The following is a 16,439-nucleotide window of genomic DNA, read 5'->3' as shown; positions in this document are numbered from 1 at the left end:
AAAAATTATTATTTCAAAAACAAAATTTAATTCGTCTGATTTGTCATATTTTTTAAATTATTGGCATTATTATGTAATTTTTTATTTTTTGTAGATTTCTGTTTTTAAATTAAACAAAATGCAAACTTTAGTTTGTCTATTATTTTAAAAATTACTAACTGTAACATGATTTCCATGTTATAAACTGCCACCGATTATCAACTATCTCTTACAGCTTACGTGATATTTATTGATAATAATAACAATAACGGTAATTTCTATTTGGAACGTTCCAGTGGAACGTTCCCAATAAGCGGCGGACATTTTACACGTTCTGGGAACGTTTCGTGCCATTAGGGATGGTTATATGTAATTTAACGTATCTTTTGTACAATTGTCACCATTTTTTATTTTGTATTATTCGATATCAGTCAAATTCTCTTCATGAAAAAATCAATTTTTGAATTGATTTAAACTATCGGTTTAGATAGTTACTAGCAATATATTTGGCAATTCATTGAGTACACAGAATAAAGTAATGATTAAATTTGTTGCAGGAAATTTTTTAGAGGGATAAAGTTTTATTCAGACAAATTCGCGTTTTTCGAAACACATGTGTTGTCATGGAAAAACAAAAGAAAGTTTAACCGATATTTCGTTAAAGTTTATCATGTAAAGTTAATTTTTGTTGCAGCGAATTTTTCGTCGGAAATCGATGTAAAGTTTATCTTTCGGTTTTTTCTCTGTTATTACCAATTCCTCTAGTAGATATAATTACTAATTCATTTAGTTGGTTATTCTCACCAACTGAATTATTAGATTTATACTAATCAGCAGTAAATGAAGCGATACCATTTGAATTGGTAGAAAACTGCTTAAGGGAATATAAAAGATTTTCAGTGATTTTGAATATTTCTGTAGGATTTCGACGGATTTTAGAAAAATTCAACGTATTTATGTGGATTTTCACGGGATAACAAATTATAAATGATATTTCAAATACTTTAGAATCTTTGGACATTCTACTTTTAATCGTCTCCTTCTTGAATCAACAAAAACTTGCCTGAAGAAATATTTTTTATTTTCTGTGGTAATGTATCGGCGATTTCACTTTTTTTTTGTCATTACGGGTAAGTGTGATACGTGTAACAAAAAATCATTAAAATTTCAATTTTACAAGGTTTAAGTTTCTTTCCATGGTAATTCATATTTCTGCAGAGGCTTCACTGAAAATATTACAAAACTGTCAATACCACCAGTTTTGTGAAGAGATTGTAACATTTTCTATGATTTAGGAGTAAGAGGATAATTAATTCACTTACTGCCTTTTAGGAAAATATTCTCCATACAAAAGATTTTGTAGGGTATTAAAAAGGAACAATTTTCTTTTTAGACTTCTTTTTCCATCTCGCCTTGGTTTGCTGATAGTTTGAATTTTCGCTTTTTCAGTATATGAATAAAATAGATACTCATATAAGTATCTGTACATACTTATTGCTTTTGGAAAATTCGTAAAAGTTTTTATGATAACTTTCGAATTTTTTTATTTATAATCAGGATTTTTACTTGAAAAACAAACAGTTAACATAAAATATTCGCACCGTAAATTAGATTGTTAAAAAAATATATTAATTGATCCTTTCTGAAATAAATCAATATTCATCTTTCAAGCAGAAGAATAATAAAATATACGAAATATGGCTAGTCGTCCCGAAATTCGGGTTGAGTTCTCAAATATTTTTCAAAAGTTTGGCTAGTCGTCCGAAAGTTTAGAATAGTTATTGGCAAAGAAATTAAACATAAAATATTGATATATTCTTGGTTTCATCACCATATCATTTTTCACCTACTTAAAAAAAGGTTATTACCACTGTTCATTTGTATTCAGTCTAACTTATATACATATAATTTTTTTTAATTTTACAAGAAAAAAGTAAATACATGGCAGCGATAAGTTATAAAGAGGCAGTGATCCGGCCATTTTTCATGAATATATCAATCAGGAATGGATCTTAAATAATTTAAAATCAATATTTGATTAACTTGTTCTGATTATCTTTGATAAGGAAATACAATTTTAAAATTATTAAATTTAGTGTCCATGTTTCTTGTAGCCACCCTGATGACTTCCCACCATATCCTCAATGAACATTTCCTTATTTATGTCCATGTGCTTGACCATGTTCGTGTTGATGTCCATGTACTTTACCATGTCCTTCTTGTTTTCCATATCCTTGACAATTTTCTTCTTGATGTCCATGTCCTTCTTGTTTTCCATGTCCTTGATCATGTTTTTCTTGATGTCCATGTCCTTGACCATGCTCTTCTTTTTGTCCATATCCTTGACCCTGTCCTTCTTGTTTTCCATGACCTTGACCACGTTCTTCCTGATGTCCACGTACTTTACCATGTCCTTCTTGTTGTTCATGTCCTTGACTATGTCCTCCAAGTCCATCATGGGATCCATAATCACGGTTATGATCTTCTCCATGCTTATCTGGATAAGCTGCTATAATTGCTGCGACTCCCAGAATCAGGAACGCGAGCTAAAATTTTTGATTTCTTATAAGGTAATCGTAGGCCCGGGTGGAAACCCTTATTTATACTTTTAGTCAGGCGACCGTCCGTCCGTCCGTCCGTCGAATTTTGGCCTCATGTGTTTGAGCCTTAGGAATTGGGACTTACACTGAGGAAAATGCTATTAAATCAACAAAAAATTATAACGAGTCAATAAAAATTCTATTCAATCGATTACAAATTGCAATTGAATCAATAACATATCACCAATCTATCAAACTATTGTTGAAAAGAAATGATTAACTATTGTTTCACTGAATCTTTATCTGAATTAATAAAATATCTGGTTCCAAACGAGCCTATTGATTAAAGAGAGTTTTCTCTCAGTGTGCGGTTGCGGGACTTATATATTTTGAGTCCTAATATTATAGACCTTGTAGTTTTCGGGACGCATGGTTTATGAATATTATGATTTTGGGTTTTATTATAACAATTTATTACTATCTCTATACGTAAATTTTTGTATTATATAAATATAAATAACAAATTCTTTCACAGTTATTGATATAAAAAATAAAAATATTCAACAGTGCAAATACGACCCCATAAATTTACATAGCTGTAATTTAATTGTATAACTTCAAAGAACTGTGTACGTATGTAAACAGTTATTTTTAATTTTTAATGTAACATTTTCCTGTTATCAATTTATTTAAGCAGGACTTTATTTATAGTTTGAATCAAACATACCGCAGTTTTTTAATGCTTGATGAAACTTTTTTTTCAGTTTGAAAAACATAATCGAGTATGAATTAATTGAATAACAGAGTTGTTATCGATATGATCGACATTCTAGAAACTGGGGAAAATAATAGTGTTAAATAGATAAGATATTGTCGTAAAATATTTTTGAAACCATTTTAAAAGGGTTGGAGTAACGTTAGTTAAAATTTGTTTGATTAAATAAAATGCACTGTAAAAAGGACCCCGCACTAAATGTATGGGAAAATGACTTTCGGTGGATTTAGATGAAACTTTGTAATTTTTGAGGTTATAAGTGCCAGATGAAATATCCGTAAAAAAAATCCAAAAAAATGGACAGTTTTAGCGCTATGCGGCGCTAAGCGCTCAAGATCAGTGAATAAAACGAATTACAACATATTTTGTTACAAAAGCGATGTCAACATAGAAATCACGGTTCAGATCGTGGTCTGTCATATTTTCACCTACACCGTTGACTCATATAGCTCGCTTCTCAAAACGATCAAACGCTAAACGCCCAAGATTTTAACTTGACTAATTAATCACTTCTTTAAAGGCAGAAATGGTATCCAAAGTAACATTAGTAACTAGTGCGCACATCGATAATAACAGTGTACCCTACGCCAGGGGGCCGAACGCTAAGCGCCCATGATCAGCGAATAGAACCAATCCTAGTAGCTTTAGCGACACAAGCGATGTCTGTATACGAAACACGCATCAAGAAGTGCTCAGTAACATGTTTAGCCAAACCAATGACAATATGAGTCAACACCGTTGACTCATAGAGCGCGCTTCTCAGAACGGGCAAACGCTAAGCGCAGAAGATTTGAACTTGACTAAGAAATCACTTTTTCAAAGGCCTTTCACAAAAGAAATGACAGACAAACATACCGTCGTCGATGGAAATAATGAGTGAATGTTGCATGATGAACGACTGTCACTTTTTAAAGCAAAAAGCGAACGACTTCAGAATGAGCGACGAACTGAAAGTAGGCCTAATGACTTAAAAAAAGTTGAAACCTCGGCATTCACTTATTATTATATTAAACATATATATATATTAAACAGCATTCACTTATTAATTCCGTTGACGATGGTATGCCTGTCATTTCTTTTGTGAAAGGTCTCGAGAGCGGTTAGTAATTTTATTGATAAGCTTAGGAACAAAAATTCCTATCTGTTCCGTTCTGTATTAATTGTGTTGTATTTCTTATTCCCTTTTTGTGTTTAGCTTCTTGTGTTTATTTGTTTTATTTTGTTGTTTCTGAATTTTTCTTTCGTTTTATTAATACATTTCTCTGCCTTTCAAGACCATACGAGCTTGTTTCTCTTATGGTTTCAAAAACGGCATTCAGAGTTCAAGTTAATTGCTATGTGTGCGATAGAGTCTGTCAACCAGGACAAATGGCTCGAATTGATGGAAATAATAATCCTGATAGGCAAAACATTGCAATTTTTAGACGCCTTCAACTTCGAAGACCACCACTTAAAGTCGCCGATGAGAGTAGGTTATGTCTCAATTGCAATCAATCGATTTGCAATAAGATAGAGGAGCTCCAACGTGACCCAGGCTGGTTAAGACTGAATGTTCTTACACAAACAGGCAGGCAAACGTGCATGTTCTGTAATGCTGATGTTAATACTCCAAGGCTTTGAATTGAACGTAGAGTTAACGCTTTTATTGTCATGGACATTTTCATTCCAGAAGAAAGAAGAGCATGCTTAAATCATTTGGATGAACATGATTTCATCTTAGGCCCCTTGCTTCCTGGACTACAAGCGATTAATAGACCGTATAGGATTCCGGGACAGCAGTAACTTTTGTTTTTGTAGCAACTTCGTAATGAAGCAAATGTTCATGCGGCCTCTGCGATTAATAATGAGGATAGTTTCACTGATGAAGAGTTGGAAGCTATTGCTCCAGTAACAAAGGAACAATTTAGAGAATTCTATGCATGTTGTGATCCTATTCCGCAGTTACATAGACATGTTGCCAGATACGTGAGGAAAAAATATCTGCTGACTTTCCTTTGCAAAATGCGTCAAGGTCTTTCTGATGAATTTCTGAAAGTGATTTTTCATTATTCGAGTCGGCAAGGTACAAGCATAGCCATTTCTACTGTAAGATAGTCTCTAATGCAGCGATTTGTGCCTGGTAACATTGAATTTAATGCGATAAGCAGAGAGGAATTCGTTGAAAGGCACGTGACATCATTCGCCAATGAACTTTATAATCCACAACCAGAAATTCCCAGAGCTATTGCTATCATCGATGGAACTTATGCTTACATGCAGAAGAGCAGTAACTTTCGCGTACTTCGACAGTCATTCTGCAAACATAAAAGACGTCACTTGGTAAAACCTGCTCTCATTGTTGCTCCAGACGGATACATAGTTGAAATACAAGGACCATATTTTTCTGACTCGCGAAACGATGACGCACAAATGTTCATTAACGAATTTGAAAGAGATGTGGAAGGTATGAGAGAATTTTTCGACATTGGTGATATTTTTATAGAGGACCCTGGATATATAGATGCCCAACTACTTTTAGAACGCTTAGGAATTGTGTCCAAGATACCACCATTTCTCCAACAAGGACAGGGTCAATTGGTAACGGAAGAAGCAAACGAAGCTCGGCTAATAACGAAATCTAGATGGATAGTGGAATCCAGAAATGGCCACATAAAGTCCATTTTCAAGATTTTGGAGAAAACCATTCCAATGGCTCATGTACACAATCTAAGGGACTTCTTTTGTATTGCTGGTGTCATAATTAATCGATGCCATCCTGTTATCGAGATGCAAGGCGCTACAGCAGAGCTTGCAAGAGAATATATAGCGAGAGCTCGTGAGCTAAATATTGTGCAAGCGCGCGTAGAAGTGGACAATATGCGCTACGGAAATGCAAATTGGAATTCCCTGCATGAACTTCAAGTACCACAATTTCCTTGCCTTACATTGGAAGAAATACGCGACATAACAATGGGCTTGTATCAAGTAGAACTTGCCCCATCTTAAGTTCAAGACAAGCTGCAACGAGAAGAAGATGAGCAGTTTCAACTAGATACGCGACTTAATGAACCTGCCTTGATCAGACTACGAGTATTTTCTCGTTTGCGAAATGCGACAAGGTACCAGCTGTGAATAGCGTTCAATGAGATCGATGACATAGGACCAGACAATAACGAAACGCTTCTCGGTTATTACTGCAAGTTATTACTGTTAAAGTAGGTTATTACTGTAAGTCAGGGGCCAGAACTTTTGGCACTTGCGCACATATTGCAAGCGTTTTATGGTTCCTGGGTTATGCACGTCTCCAGAAACACGTCAAGTATCCTCAAACTTCCTTGCTACAAAGGATTCTAGACGCTGCTAATAGAGGTGAACAAGTGAACCCGAATCAAGAGCCAGAAATAGTTTAATATTTCGCAAAAGCTACTGGGATTGGTTCTATTCGCTGATCATGGGTGCTTAGCGTTCGGCCCTCTTGCGAAGGGTACACTGTTATTATCGGAATGTGCGCACTAGTTACTAATGTTACTTTGGGTACCATTTCTGCCTTTGAAGAAGTGATTAATTAGTCAAGTTAAAATCTTGGGCGCTTAGCATTTGATCGTTTTGAAAAGCGCGCTATATGAGTCAACGGTGTAGGCGAAAATATGACAGACCACGATCTGAACCGTGATTTCTATGTTGACATCGCTTTTGTAACAAAATCTGTTGTAATTCGTTTTATTCATTGATCTTGAGCGCTTAGCGCCGCATAGCGCTAAAATGGTCCGTTTTTTTGTATTTTTTTTACGGATATTTCATCTGGTACTTATAACCTTAAAAATTACAATGTTTCAGCTAAATCCACCGAAAGCCATTTTCCCATACATTTAGTGCGGGGTCTTTTCATGTAATTTTATCACAAAGATCATAGGACATAAAAATATCAGTGATTACTGTGGGAAATTTACCAAAATTAGGTAGAAATAACACGATAGTGTAAAATCGTACACAGATGGTAAAAAGCAGTTTTAGAAGAATGGAATTTTACATTTGCCTTGTGAAATTACAGTGACGCTGTAAAACGCCGCATGTAAAAGTTTGCCCATACGCAATGACCAGCCCGGTATTTTGAATCGCTGAATGTATGTTTTAATTAAATCAAATCGTAAGAATAATAAGATATATAAATAAAAGGAGTCATGTTTTTATTAGGTAGAAAAATTAAACTTTTTGTTTGGTTTGCTGTTACAAAACAAATACGCATCAAACTTATAAGGTTATGATCAGTGGGCGAAATAGGCGCATCCTAATTTATATTAGCTGCTGTCGAAACAGCCGTAACCTTCAAAATTATTTTTTTTTGCAAGCATGCTAAACATGCGAACAAATTTATTTAAGCAAAACACATTGCGCTTTGACTTTGAGATGCGCTCAACCCAGCACATCGCTGCTGTAAAGCGTGTTACACTCCGCGTGTGAAATTACACTGATCGTTGGAAGCTGACATAAACGTTGTGAAACTGCATTTTTATTTCAGTTACACTTTAGTGTAAAATTCTCACCAAAATCACTGGTATTTTTATGTCCTATAATTGTTGTGGGAAAATTATACGTTCATTGTAAATTTCATTCATTTCTGGTAAAATTCCTTGAACAATCACTGTCAATTTACAAGAAACGTGTAATTTTCCCACAACAATCATAGGAAAAAGTTACAGAATGAAATGTAATTTTCAGCAATATTTTTTACAGTGTGGATAAGTGTTATGTAGAATTCAGTACTCTTTTTTTATAGAAATGAAGCCAACATTTTTTAAAAATATCAAGTACAAAAATGTCAACAAATTTTTTAATTGGTTTTTTCCTGCTGATTTCGTATATATTTTCACTTCAATAGATGATGTTGTAACTAAGACAAGATTTTCATTTATAATAAAAACAATTTTAATGAACCAAAAAGAACGAAGTTTTCACAAAATACATAAATAAATATTTTGAACAATGCATGCGTTGTTAGTCTAAATTTAGTTTTAATCATTTCTAATTCATATTACTGTTTCAAATTTCTTTTAACTAAATAGGTGCATTCATAAACTAAACCGATCAGTTTTTAACCAAAAGTAGAGTATTTAAATTTTCCTTTAAATGAAAATTAATTTTAAATGGAAAAAAGAATTTTCGATGAAACGGTTTAATTCTGTACGAAAAAGTGGAATTTCTGACTATATTATTAAATTTTCAAACCGAAAATATGAATTTTTAACAAAAAAGTACATTTTCAGGTATAGAAATTCATTTTCAATAAAATAACTACTTTTTAACTAAAGTTATGAATCTTCAACCAAAAAAGATACATTTTTGACGAAAAAATATAATAGCTGGTATTTAAAAAAATATTTTAATTAAGAAAACTCTTGGACTTAATCAGTAAAGACGAATTTTCAACAAAATACTTAAATCCTCAACTAAAACAGAGTATTTTTCAACCAACCCGTTGTATTTTTAACAAAGAAATTTGGGGGAGGGGAGTGGAAGTGGAAGGGAAAAGCGGTACAGGAGGTGAAAGAGTTTGTGTGCTTGGGCTTCCTGTTTCGAAGAAATGGGGGAGTGGATTGTCATATAAAAGAGAGAGTGAGAAGAGCAAATGTGGTTATGAGGCAGGTGTGGGGGCTGGGGAAGAGATTGTTCGCAGATGATTTTGAAAGGAGAATGAAATTGTTTGATGCGTTAGTGATGAGTGTCTTATTTTACGGAGTGGAGGTGTGGGGTTAGAAGGTAAGTGAGGAGGTAAATAGGGTACAGGGAGGTATGTAAAGTGGATGCTGGGGTTGGTAAGGAATACGCCGAACTATATTGTCAGGAGGGAGACAGCAAGAACGAGTTTAGGGATTATAACAGGGAATCGAGCGTGTAAATATGATAAATTTTTGGAAGAGGGGGGAAGTAAATTGGTTAGGAAGTGTTGGTGGGAGAAAGAGAACAGACGTAGTGGTGCAAAGGTGGATTTGGAAAGGGAAAGGTATTTTAGAACGAATGGATTGCAGATGGATAAAGTTAGCAGAATGCACGAGGAAGGAAGGAAGGTATATGAGTTGGTTCTAAAGAATGGCATGGAGAAAGAGAAGGTAGAAGGAGAGGAGAGAATAAGAAAGTCAAGGTATAACGGAAACTATGTGTGGATTATGACAAGGGAAAGAGCGCAATATTTGTGTAAGAAAGGAGAGCAAGGAAGTCAGGAACTTATAGTGAGAATGAGGTGCGGTTGCATGGAGAATTATAATAGGTTTTGACTTTCTAGAGAGAAGAGAATGTGTGAATTGTGCGGAAAGGGGGATGCAAAATTGGAGCATTGGTTAAAGGAATGTGAAGAGATGGAAAAGAGGGTGATAAGCATGGAGGTATTGTTGCATGAAAGGGGTGACAAAAGGGCAGTAGCATGGGTGAAGGGGGTGTTGGGTAAGATAGAGAAGAAGAGAAGGAAGGAGGATGAGGAATGGAGAAGGGAAGATTGTAAATAGGAGAAGAAGTAGATGTAAGAGAAGTATAAATATTGTAAATAGTAGTTGAGTATTAGATGTTAGTCACGGAGACAGAGGCTGGTAATGCGAGGCATAGCGACAAAAGAGCAAAATGCGTGCGAGGCAAGGCGCAGCGAGGAAGGTTAGGCTATAGGAGCGAGCGGATTAGTTATAAGGTGTGGATGGATAGTACTTAGTAAGACGTAGTTGCAAAAAAATTCTGTAAAAAATGGAAGTGTAAGCAAGTCAATTTTTTAAGGCCAGCAGGCCGAAAAATAAACGCTTATCTATCTAACAAAGAAATCTATTTTCTAACACAAAATTTAAATTTTTAACAAAATACATAAATTTATACTAAATTGTTCATCTTTCTACCAAATTGTGGAATTTTCAAACCGAAAATACGAACTTTCTACAAAACAGTTGAATTTTCAAACAAGAAGTATGCATTTTTAACAAAATTTTAAAATTTTCAACAGATTATTTTAAAATTGGTAGCAATGTTTTTAGTCTCTCCACTGATACCGAGGCCTGGTTTTTGAATAATTGAAAATGTATTTAAAATCAGTTTTAAGTTATTTTAATCAAAATAAAGAAAGCTCATCTAAAAAAATATAAAAATTGCAGATTAACCTTACCATTCTCAAATTAGCCATAGTGTATAATACTACAATATTTTATAATAAAAATTTGTAGTTAGTCGTATTCGTAGGATCTGTGTTACTTCTATTGTCGTGAATCGAAAATTGGCTGGCATTTTATACTTAGGTGTTTCACTGTTAGGGGTTATCAATATTTGCATCATTTCCTTAATCATAAATATCATCATGTTCCTACAACAATTCTTAAAGGAATGTTGTTGGGATAATTATTTCACTTCCTTCTATTTGATTGATAAATACATTCTATTTACATATAATTCTCGTATTATTGCTTATAAAAACAGTTTTTCTTTACTTTTCCTTGGGATATTATATCGCTTAAAGATTATTTTTTTAGTGAAATCTGCATTTTATGATTCTATCCACCCCCAACGACACCCACCCTCCTAAAATTTTGGGCACCCACTCACTCATTTAAATAGCGGCCGCTACTTTTTTTACAAATTTTTTAAACATTTTTTTCATTTAAAAACATTGTTAAGCACGTTTACTGAGGATAAAAGTTAACAAAGCTTTCGAATTTCGCAAAAACTACAGAGGTACAGGTAGATAATAACTGAATAAGTTCGAAAATCATTTTTATATTTCAAACTTCAAAATCTTTCTCCTATTCCCCTGTTTTTCCCTTTTTAGGGTTTCGTAATTCCGGGCAGAAATTCTTGTAGTTTCGGTTAGATGTCCGTCCGTCCCTCCTAATTTCCAACCAAAAGCTTCATCTTTGCCCGAAAAATTGATTTTCAACCAAAAGACAAATTTTAAACAAAATACATACACCTTCAACAAAATACATACATTTTCAACATAACACTTTAATACTAAACCTAGTAGTTCACTGTGCTTATACTTTGTTTTATTGAAAAATGGAGTAAACAATTTTCATTTTTATTTTAGTTTAAAGAAATAGTTTTTGACCAAAAAAAAAAGAATTTTTATCTAGTTGAATTGGAACAAAAATAGTTGAATCCTGAAACAGACAGATGAAATCTAAACAAGGATAATAAACTTTCCATCAATAAGACCAAACAAGGCGAAAATTACATGAAAATACAAGAATTTCAGGACAAACTCTTTTAATTCTCATTCATCCATAATTAGAATCATTATAATAAATGGTACACAGGATCGTGGAGAAGAAAAGTGCTACAGTTCCGGAAAATCCGGGCCCCCTCGAAAACTCCGGGCTCAAAAACATACAAATGTTTACAAGTTAAAAATAAAATTCTTTTACAAATCTTTAAATTTTGTAAATCGTCTGTGACCCCATAAAATCCTATTAGATCCACAGAAATCCCTTAAAATTGCATTACATTTCAGTTACTCTCTTAAATCTTAATCTGCAAAATTAAAACTTACTTTGATTTTATGCTGTATAGGTGTACTGTTAATTTTTAAAAATAAATTCCTAAAATGTGAAATCGGCACTGTTCAATATTTTAGAATCACTCATTGTAAATTGAATTATTTCATAATTTAAAAAATTATCAATTAAATTTACCATTGAAAAAAAGTTAAAATCGAACTAATTGTAAATTTCATCAGAAGTTTTGTGGTTCGATTCCCAATGGAGTGAAGATGGAGTAGGATCTTTTTTCAAGAAATAATTTTAATTTTATACAATTTCATTAATTAATTTGATATGAAATTTATGATATTTCATGTGATTGGATAGATTTTACTACTAAAAATTTATAACCATTTCGGATAATAAATAAATTCACTGCCATTTCCCTGTTCAGCTGCCACGTTGATAACCCTTCAAAACTCCATTTCATTTATTCTCTCAAGCTCTCTAGAAATTAATTAATATTCTCCAAAAAACCCTTAAAGTTTTTGGTATCCCTTGATATCTTTTATATGCTTTTAGATTCACTTGAAATTTTTTTAATTAAAATTTTTTTTGGAATATCGTGAAATATCGTAAGATTTTTCAAATCCCGTGAAATCCATTGGAATTATATAAATCCTATAAAATTGCCAATTCCTTGAAATACTTTGAAATCCCATGAATTATCTTGAAATTTGTGATATTTCTTAACAATTTTTGCGAAATAGGAGCTTTAGTGTTCTTTTCTTTAAAATAATAGTAAAATAATTCCACCGTTAGAAAAAGTCCAAGGCCTGAAATGGTAATTTTTTTTTTTTAATTCAAAAATTTTATATTTCTCTGCGTGATTTATTTGTGTAATTATTTCTCTTTCTTGATATATAGACATATTGATACATAATATACGATCAAAGTTAGTGACCTACAGAATAAACTAATTCCATCAAACACTGTTGTATAATGATTAAATAATAAATAAAATAAAGGAGGTATAAGAAAATATTAAATATCAATACATTTATGAAAAGCAATTACCTATTAACTATTTTTTTTTTATTCAATAAAAATAGTTGTTTTGCCGCATTTTCTCTATGAAGAAATGTTTCTGTGCTTTCAGCAAATTTTTTAATTTGAGTAAATGTGGTCCCAGCTTCCTTAATATTGGGCAAGGGTCTTCAAAGGTCATTATTAGTTGCGAAAAACAGCACGTAGGTCGAAGATGCGTGTTTACCAGGTCAGTTATCACCTATCTTACAAGCGTCATTTAACGTTTAGCGTGCTCCCCTTTGACGTCATTAAATCGTATAAATGCCTCAGGATCACTCTTATTGCGCAAGTAATTCTTTAAGAGTCACCTCGTGTGTCTGCAAATTATATCAGTGTTTTTCACAGATTTTCTCAAAACTACCGAAAAATTATTCAAGAGAATAATTAAATAGAGAAGAGAAATCAATAAAAAATGGTAAGTCTGTTCTCAAACAAATAGAAATCACAACTGTTTTAAATTCTTGAATTTCAAATATTAAAAGGGAAAAGATTTTTGTAATAATATTTTTCTACAGTATTATATATTTTTATTGCAAAAAATATCACATAAAAACCAAAAGGATTCAAAAAGCGATTCAGTTGAAGATGCTGGACAATCACTTTTATCATTCGTTTTTTCTTTGATATGATTGTTAATAAAGTAATAAAATACCAAATTCTTTTGATTAAATTTTAATTAAAGATTTTGAAAAAAACTGAATGTTGAATAGTGATTATTTTTCCAAAATTTGTGTTTCAGGCTCTCAAAGTTGGATTTTGGGTCCTTCTTCTTGTAACTTTGGCGCATTCCAGATCCTATAGAGAGGGTTCAAAAAATGAAGATATCTCAAGAAATGAAACTAAGAGCCCATTGGAAATAATTAGTTACAGAGAGGAAAAGGTTCCAACATTATATTTGGTCCTTTTTGGAAACACTATGACCGAATTGGACATTCCTGAAAAAGAAAAAGCAATCTTGGACACGAGGTATGAGCGAAAAAGAGAAAAAAGAAACGCAAATGAGGACGATCTTGAAACTGCTGCTGGTACCAACGTTCTTCGACCTCTTTTTGTTTATCGACAACAACTAGCATACCGAGAACGTCTGAGGAAGAGCAACCGTCGTGTATTTCGGTTTTAAATTATCCTATCCGGAAGGTATACAAAATTACTGATATGTGAAAAATAATTCAGAAGAACATTTATTTTATCTCAATACGGACGGTTGTTTAGAATGAAATTTTATTTTACAATTAAAATAAAAAAAATTTTAGTAGGAAAAATTTTTTCAGTCACTTTCTGTGAACTCAAGTAAATTTTTCTTTTGAATTGTCAATTGAAAAACTTTATTCAAAAGCCAGAACGTAATTCTTGAAAATACATTCTTGCATAAGTAGAAGAAACTATAATGATAAAAATATTGAATATTACACTGTTTAAAGTGTTTGTAATTAATTAGGAAAATTTCTTATTGATGTCTGCTTGAGAAATAAGTAGAAAGTAGAATGTCAACTTCCGACTTTTTAAATTTTAATTGTATTAAAATTCGTTGTTTCACGATTTCTTCAGAGAAATAATGTTTTGAAATACAAGAAAAAAATATTTTGTTATCTTACTCTTCAAATAATTATTTGTACAAAGTAATTGTTAAACAACAAATTTAATTTAATTTAATTAAAAGTAGATAATTGGAAATATTTTAAGCAGTGCAAGTTCACACTGATAAAGACTGATCTCCAAACGACCAAAAATGATTAAAAACTACCCAGTGGGAAATTGCGAAGGCTTCGACTCGGTAAATGCAATTGTCATACCTTAGGATTTAAGATTTCGTTTTAATTATTGTTAAGGCAATTTAAATGTTTTTGTTCCATATAAAATATGTTTTCGTTAATCGTTATGGAAATTTATAATCTGCAAAATTACAATTTATTATCAAATTTGTTGCAGCTCGATTTATTATTTGCATTGTTGAACTTTGTGTTTAAATATACTTTTGTAATTTATTTTTTAGTCGAACAATATAAACTGTGAAATTTTTCTGTTCTTGTTTTGTATCAAAGCATTATTTGTAGTGAAATCAATTTCATGCTGTATAAGTGTATCTTGAATTTTTAATAATAAATCTATGTGAACTAAAAATAATTTTTTGTGTATCCTTAACATGAAACTAGAAAAACTAACTAAAAATGATCTTCTGTTCTCAATTTCATCAGTTATGAAGAAAAATATACTTTTTTAACTTGTGTGCATGCGCAATAGGGTGGTTCAAAATCTAATCTTTCTTCTTCTAGAGGGCAACACACGCCCCCCCCCCCACCCAAAGTTTCCACTTCCGGAGAAAGAAAATACGTATTTTTTTCGGAATTTCAATATTTTGGAAAATTTTTGATTTTTGAAAAATTGGACAAGGTTTCAAAAATTACAGAGTTTGATCGAAAGTCACCAAATTTTTCAAATTTGTCCAATACAACTATTTACCATTGGACAATTTAAATATCCTACATGACTTTTAAAAGAAGTTTTAATTTTTAAAATAAATGTAACTTATTTAAACAATTATTCTTTCCTCAAATGTGGAAAAATAATCGTATTTTCTGAATGAAATGTAATAGACGGTCATTGCTTGGAGTAGTACATATTTTAAAAAACATTATGTTATTAGTTACACAATTAAATATTGTTTATTTTCAAAATTTCCCAAAATCGAAATAGAAATGTCAGCTTTTTCTTAAATTGGTATCCTATACTACTTCTGGTTGAATACTAACATTTTAATATTTATCTTCTCATGTTCAAAAAATTTATATTTGTTTTGACAATTTTTATTTGCTTAGGCAAATTATTTTCAAAAGTTAACAAATTAATATAAAATAAAAGACCTACGATTATTTTTCTAATTGTATATTGTATAGAAAGAATATCACGGCTAGCCTTCATTATTTTCAACTCAAAAGTACTTGCACATATAGTTTCTCTTTTTTATGTTTTTTGGGGATGCCCCCGGTTATTTTAAGTCAAGAAAGATAAAAATCGTACAACGCGGTGATATTTACAATGATACACTATGTAATTTTCCGAATCTTTGTGATTTTACACAAATCTTTTTTTACAGTATATGATTTTTTTCTTTCTTGGCTTAAAATAACCAGGGGCATCCCCGAAACGCATACAAAAAATAAACTAAATGTGCAAGTACTTTTGGGTTGAAGCCAGTCATAATATATTAATCATTTTTAAATCAAAAAAAAGTCTGTGTCACTGAGGTTAGGGATATAATTAAGAACTTGAAAAACGGTAAGGCTGTCGGGGTAGACGGTATTAACGCTGAAATGCTTAAACACGGTGGCGAGTACATACCACATAGAGTTTGAGAATTGATAAATTTATGTTTCGAGATGGGAGACGTCTCAGACGATTGGAAAGAAGCTACTATCGTACCAATATACAAGAGAAAGGGAGATAAAAGCGAGTACAATAATTACAGAGGGATTAGCTTATTAAGCACCGTAAGTAAAATATATTCAAAAATACTTATTCGTAGAGTAATGAAAAAATAACAGAAGCAAAGATTTGGGAAGTCCAAAGTGGGTTTATGCCAGGAAGGTCATGTACGGATCAAATATTTAGCTTAAGGCAAATAACAGAAAAAAG

The 16,439-nt window shown here is 32.1% G+C and overlaps 2 protein-coding genes across 2 annotated transcripts; one reads left to right on the top strand and one right to left on the bottom strand.

Moving 5' to 3' along the window:
• Window positions 1-2,012: 2,012 nt before the first annotated feature.
• On the bottom strand, window positions 2,013-10,498 carry LOC117176252. The gene is made up of 2 exons (XM_033366409.1): window positions 10,412-10,498; window positions 2,013-2,525 (listed from the first exon to the last, which is right to left on the bottom strand). Exon 2 carries the CDS (start codon window positions 2,468-2,470, stop codon window positions 2,072-2,074), a length of 399 nt encoding a protein of 132 aa, XP_033222300.1. The 5' UTR covers window positions 2,471-2,525; window positions 10,412-10,498; the 3' UTR covers window positions 2,013-2,071.
• Window positions 10,499-13,120: 2,622 nt separating this feature from the next.
• LOC117176828 lies at window positions 13,121-14,890 on the top strand. The gene is made up of 2 exons (XM_033367164.1): window positions 13,121-13,221; window positions 13,546-14,890. Exons 1-2 carry the CDS (start codon window positions 13,219-13,221, stop codon window positions 13,924-13,926), a joined length of 384 nt encoding a protein of 127 aa, XP_033223055.1. The 5' UTR covers window positions 13,121-13,218; the 3' UTR covers window positions 13,927-14,890.
• The last annotated feature ends 1,549 nt before the right edge of the window (window positions 14,891-16,439 follow it).

Source organism: Belonocnema kinseyi, chromosome 7, assembly GCF_010883055.1.
Source record: "Belonocnema kinseyi isolate 2016_QV_RU_SX_M_011 chromosome 7, B_treatae_v1, whole genome shotgun sequence".
NCBI lineage: Eukaryota > Metazoa > Arthropoda > Insecta > Hymenoptera > Cynipidae > Belonocnema > Belonocnema kinseyi.
This window is presented reverse-complemented; position numbering and strand designations above follow the sequence as displayed.

Excerpts from the sequence above, each read along its gene's own strand:
- LOC117176252 (XM_033366409.1), bottom strand. The coding sequence starts at position 2,470 with ATGGAGAAGATCATAACCGTGATTATGGATCCCATGATGGACTTGGAG.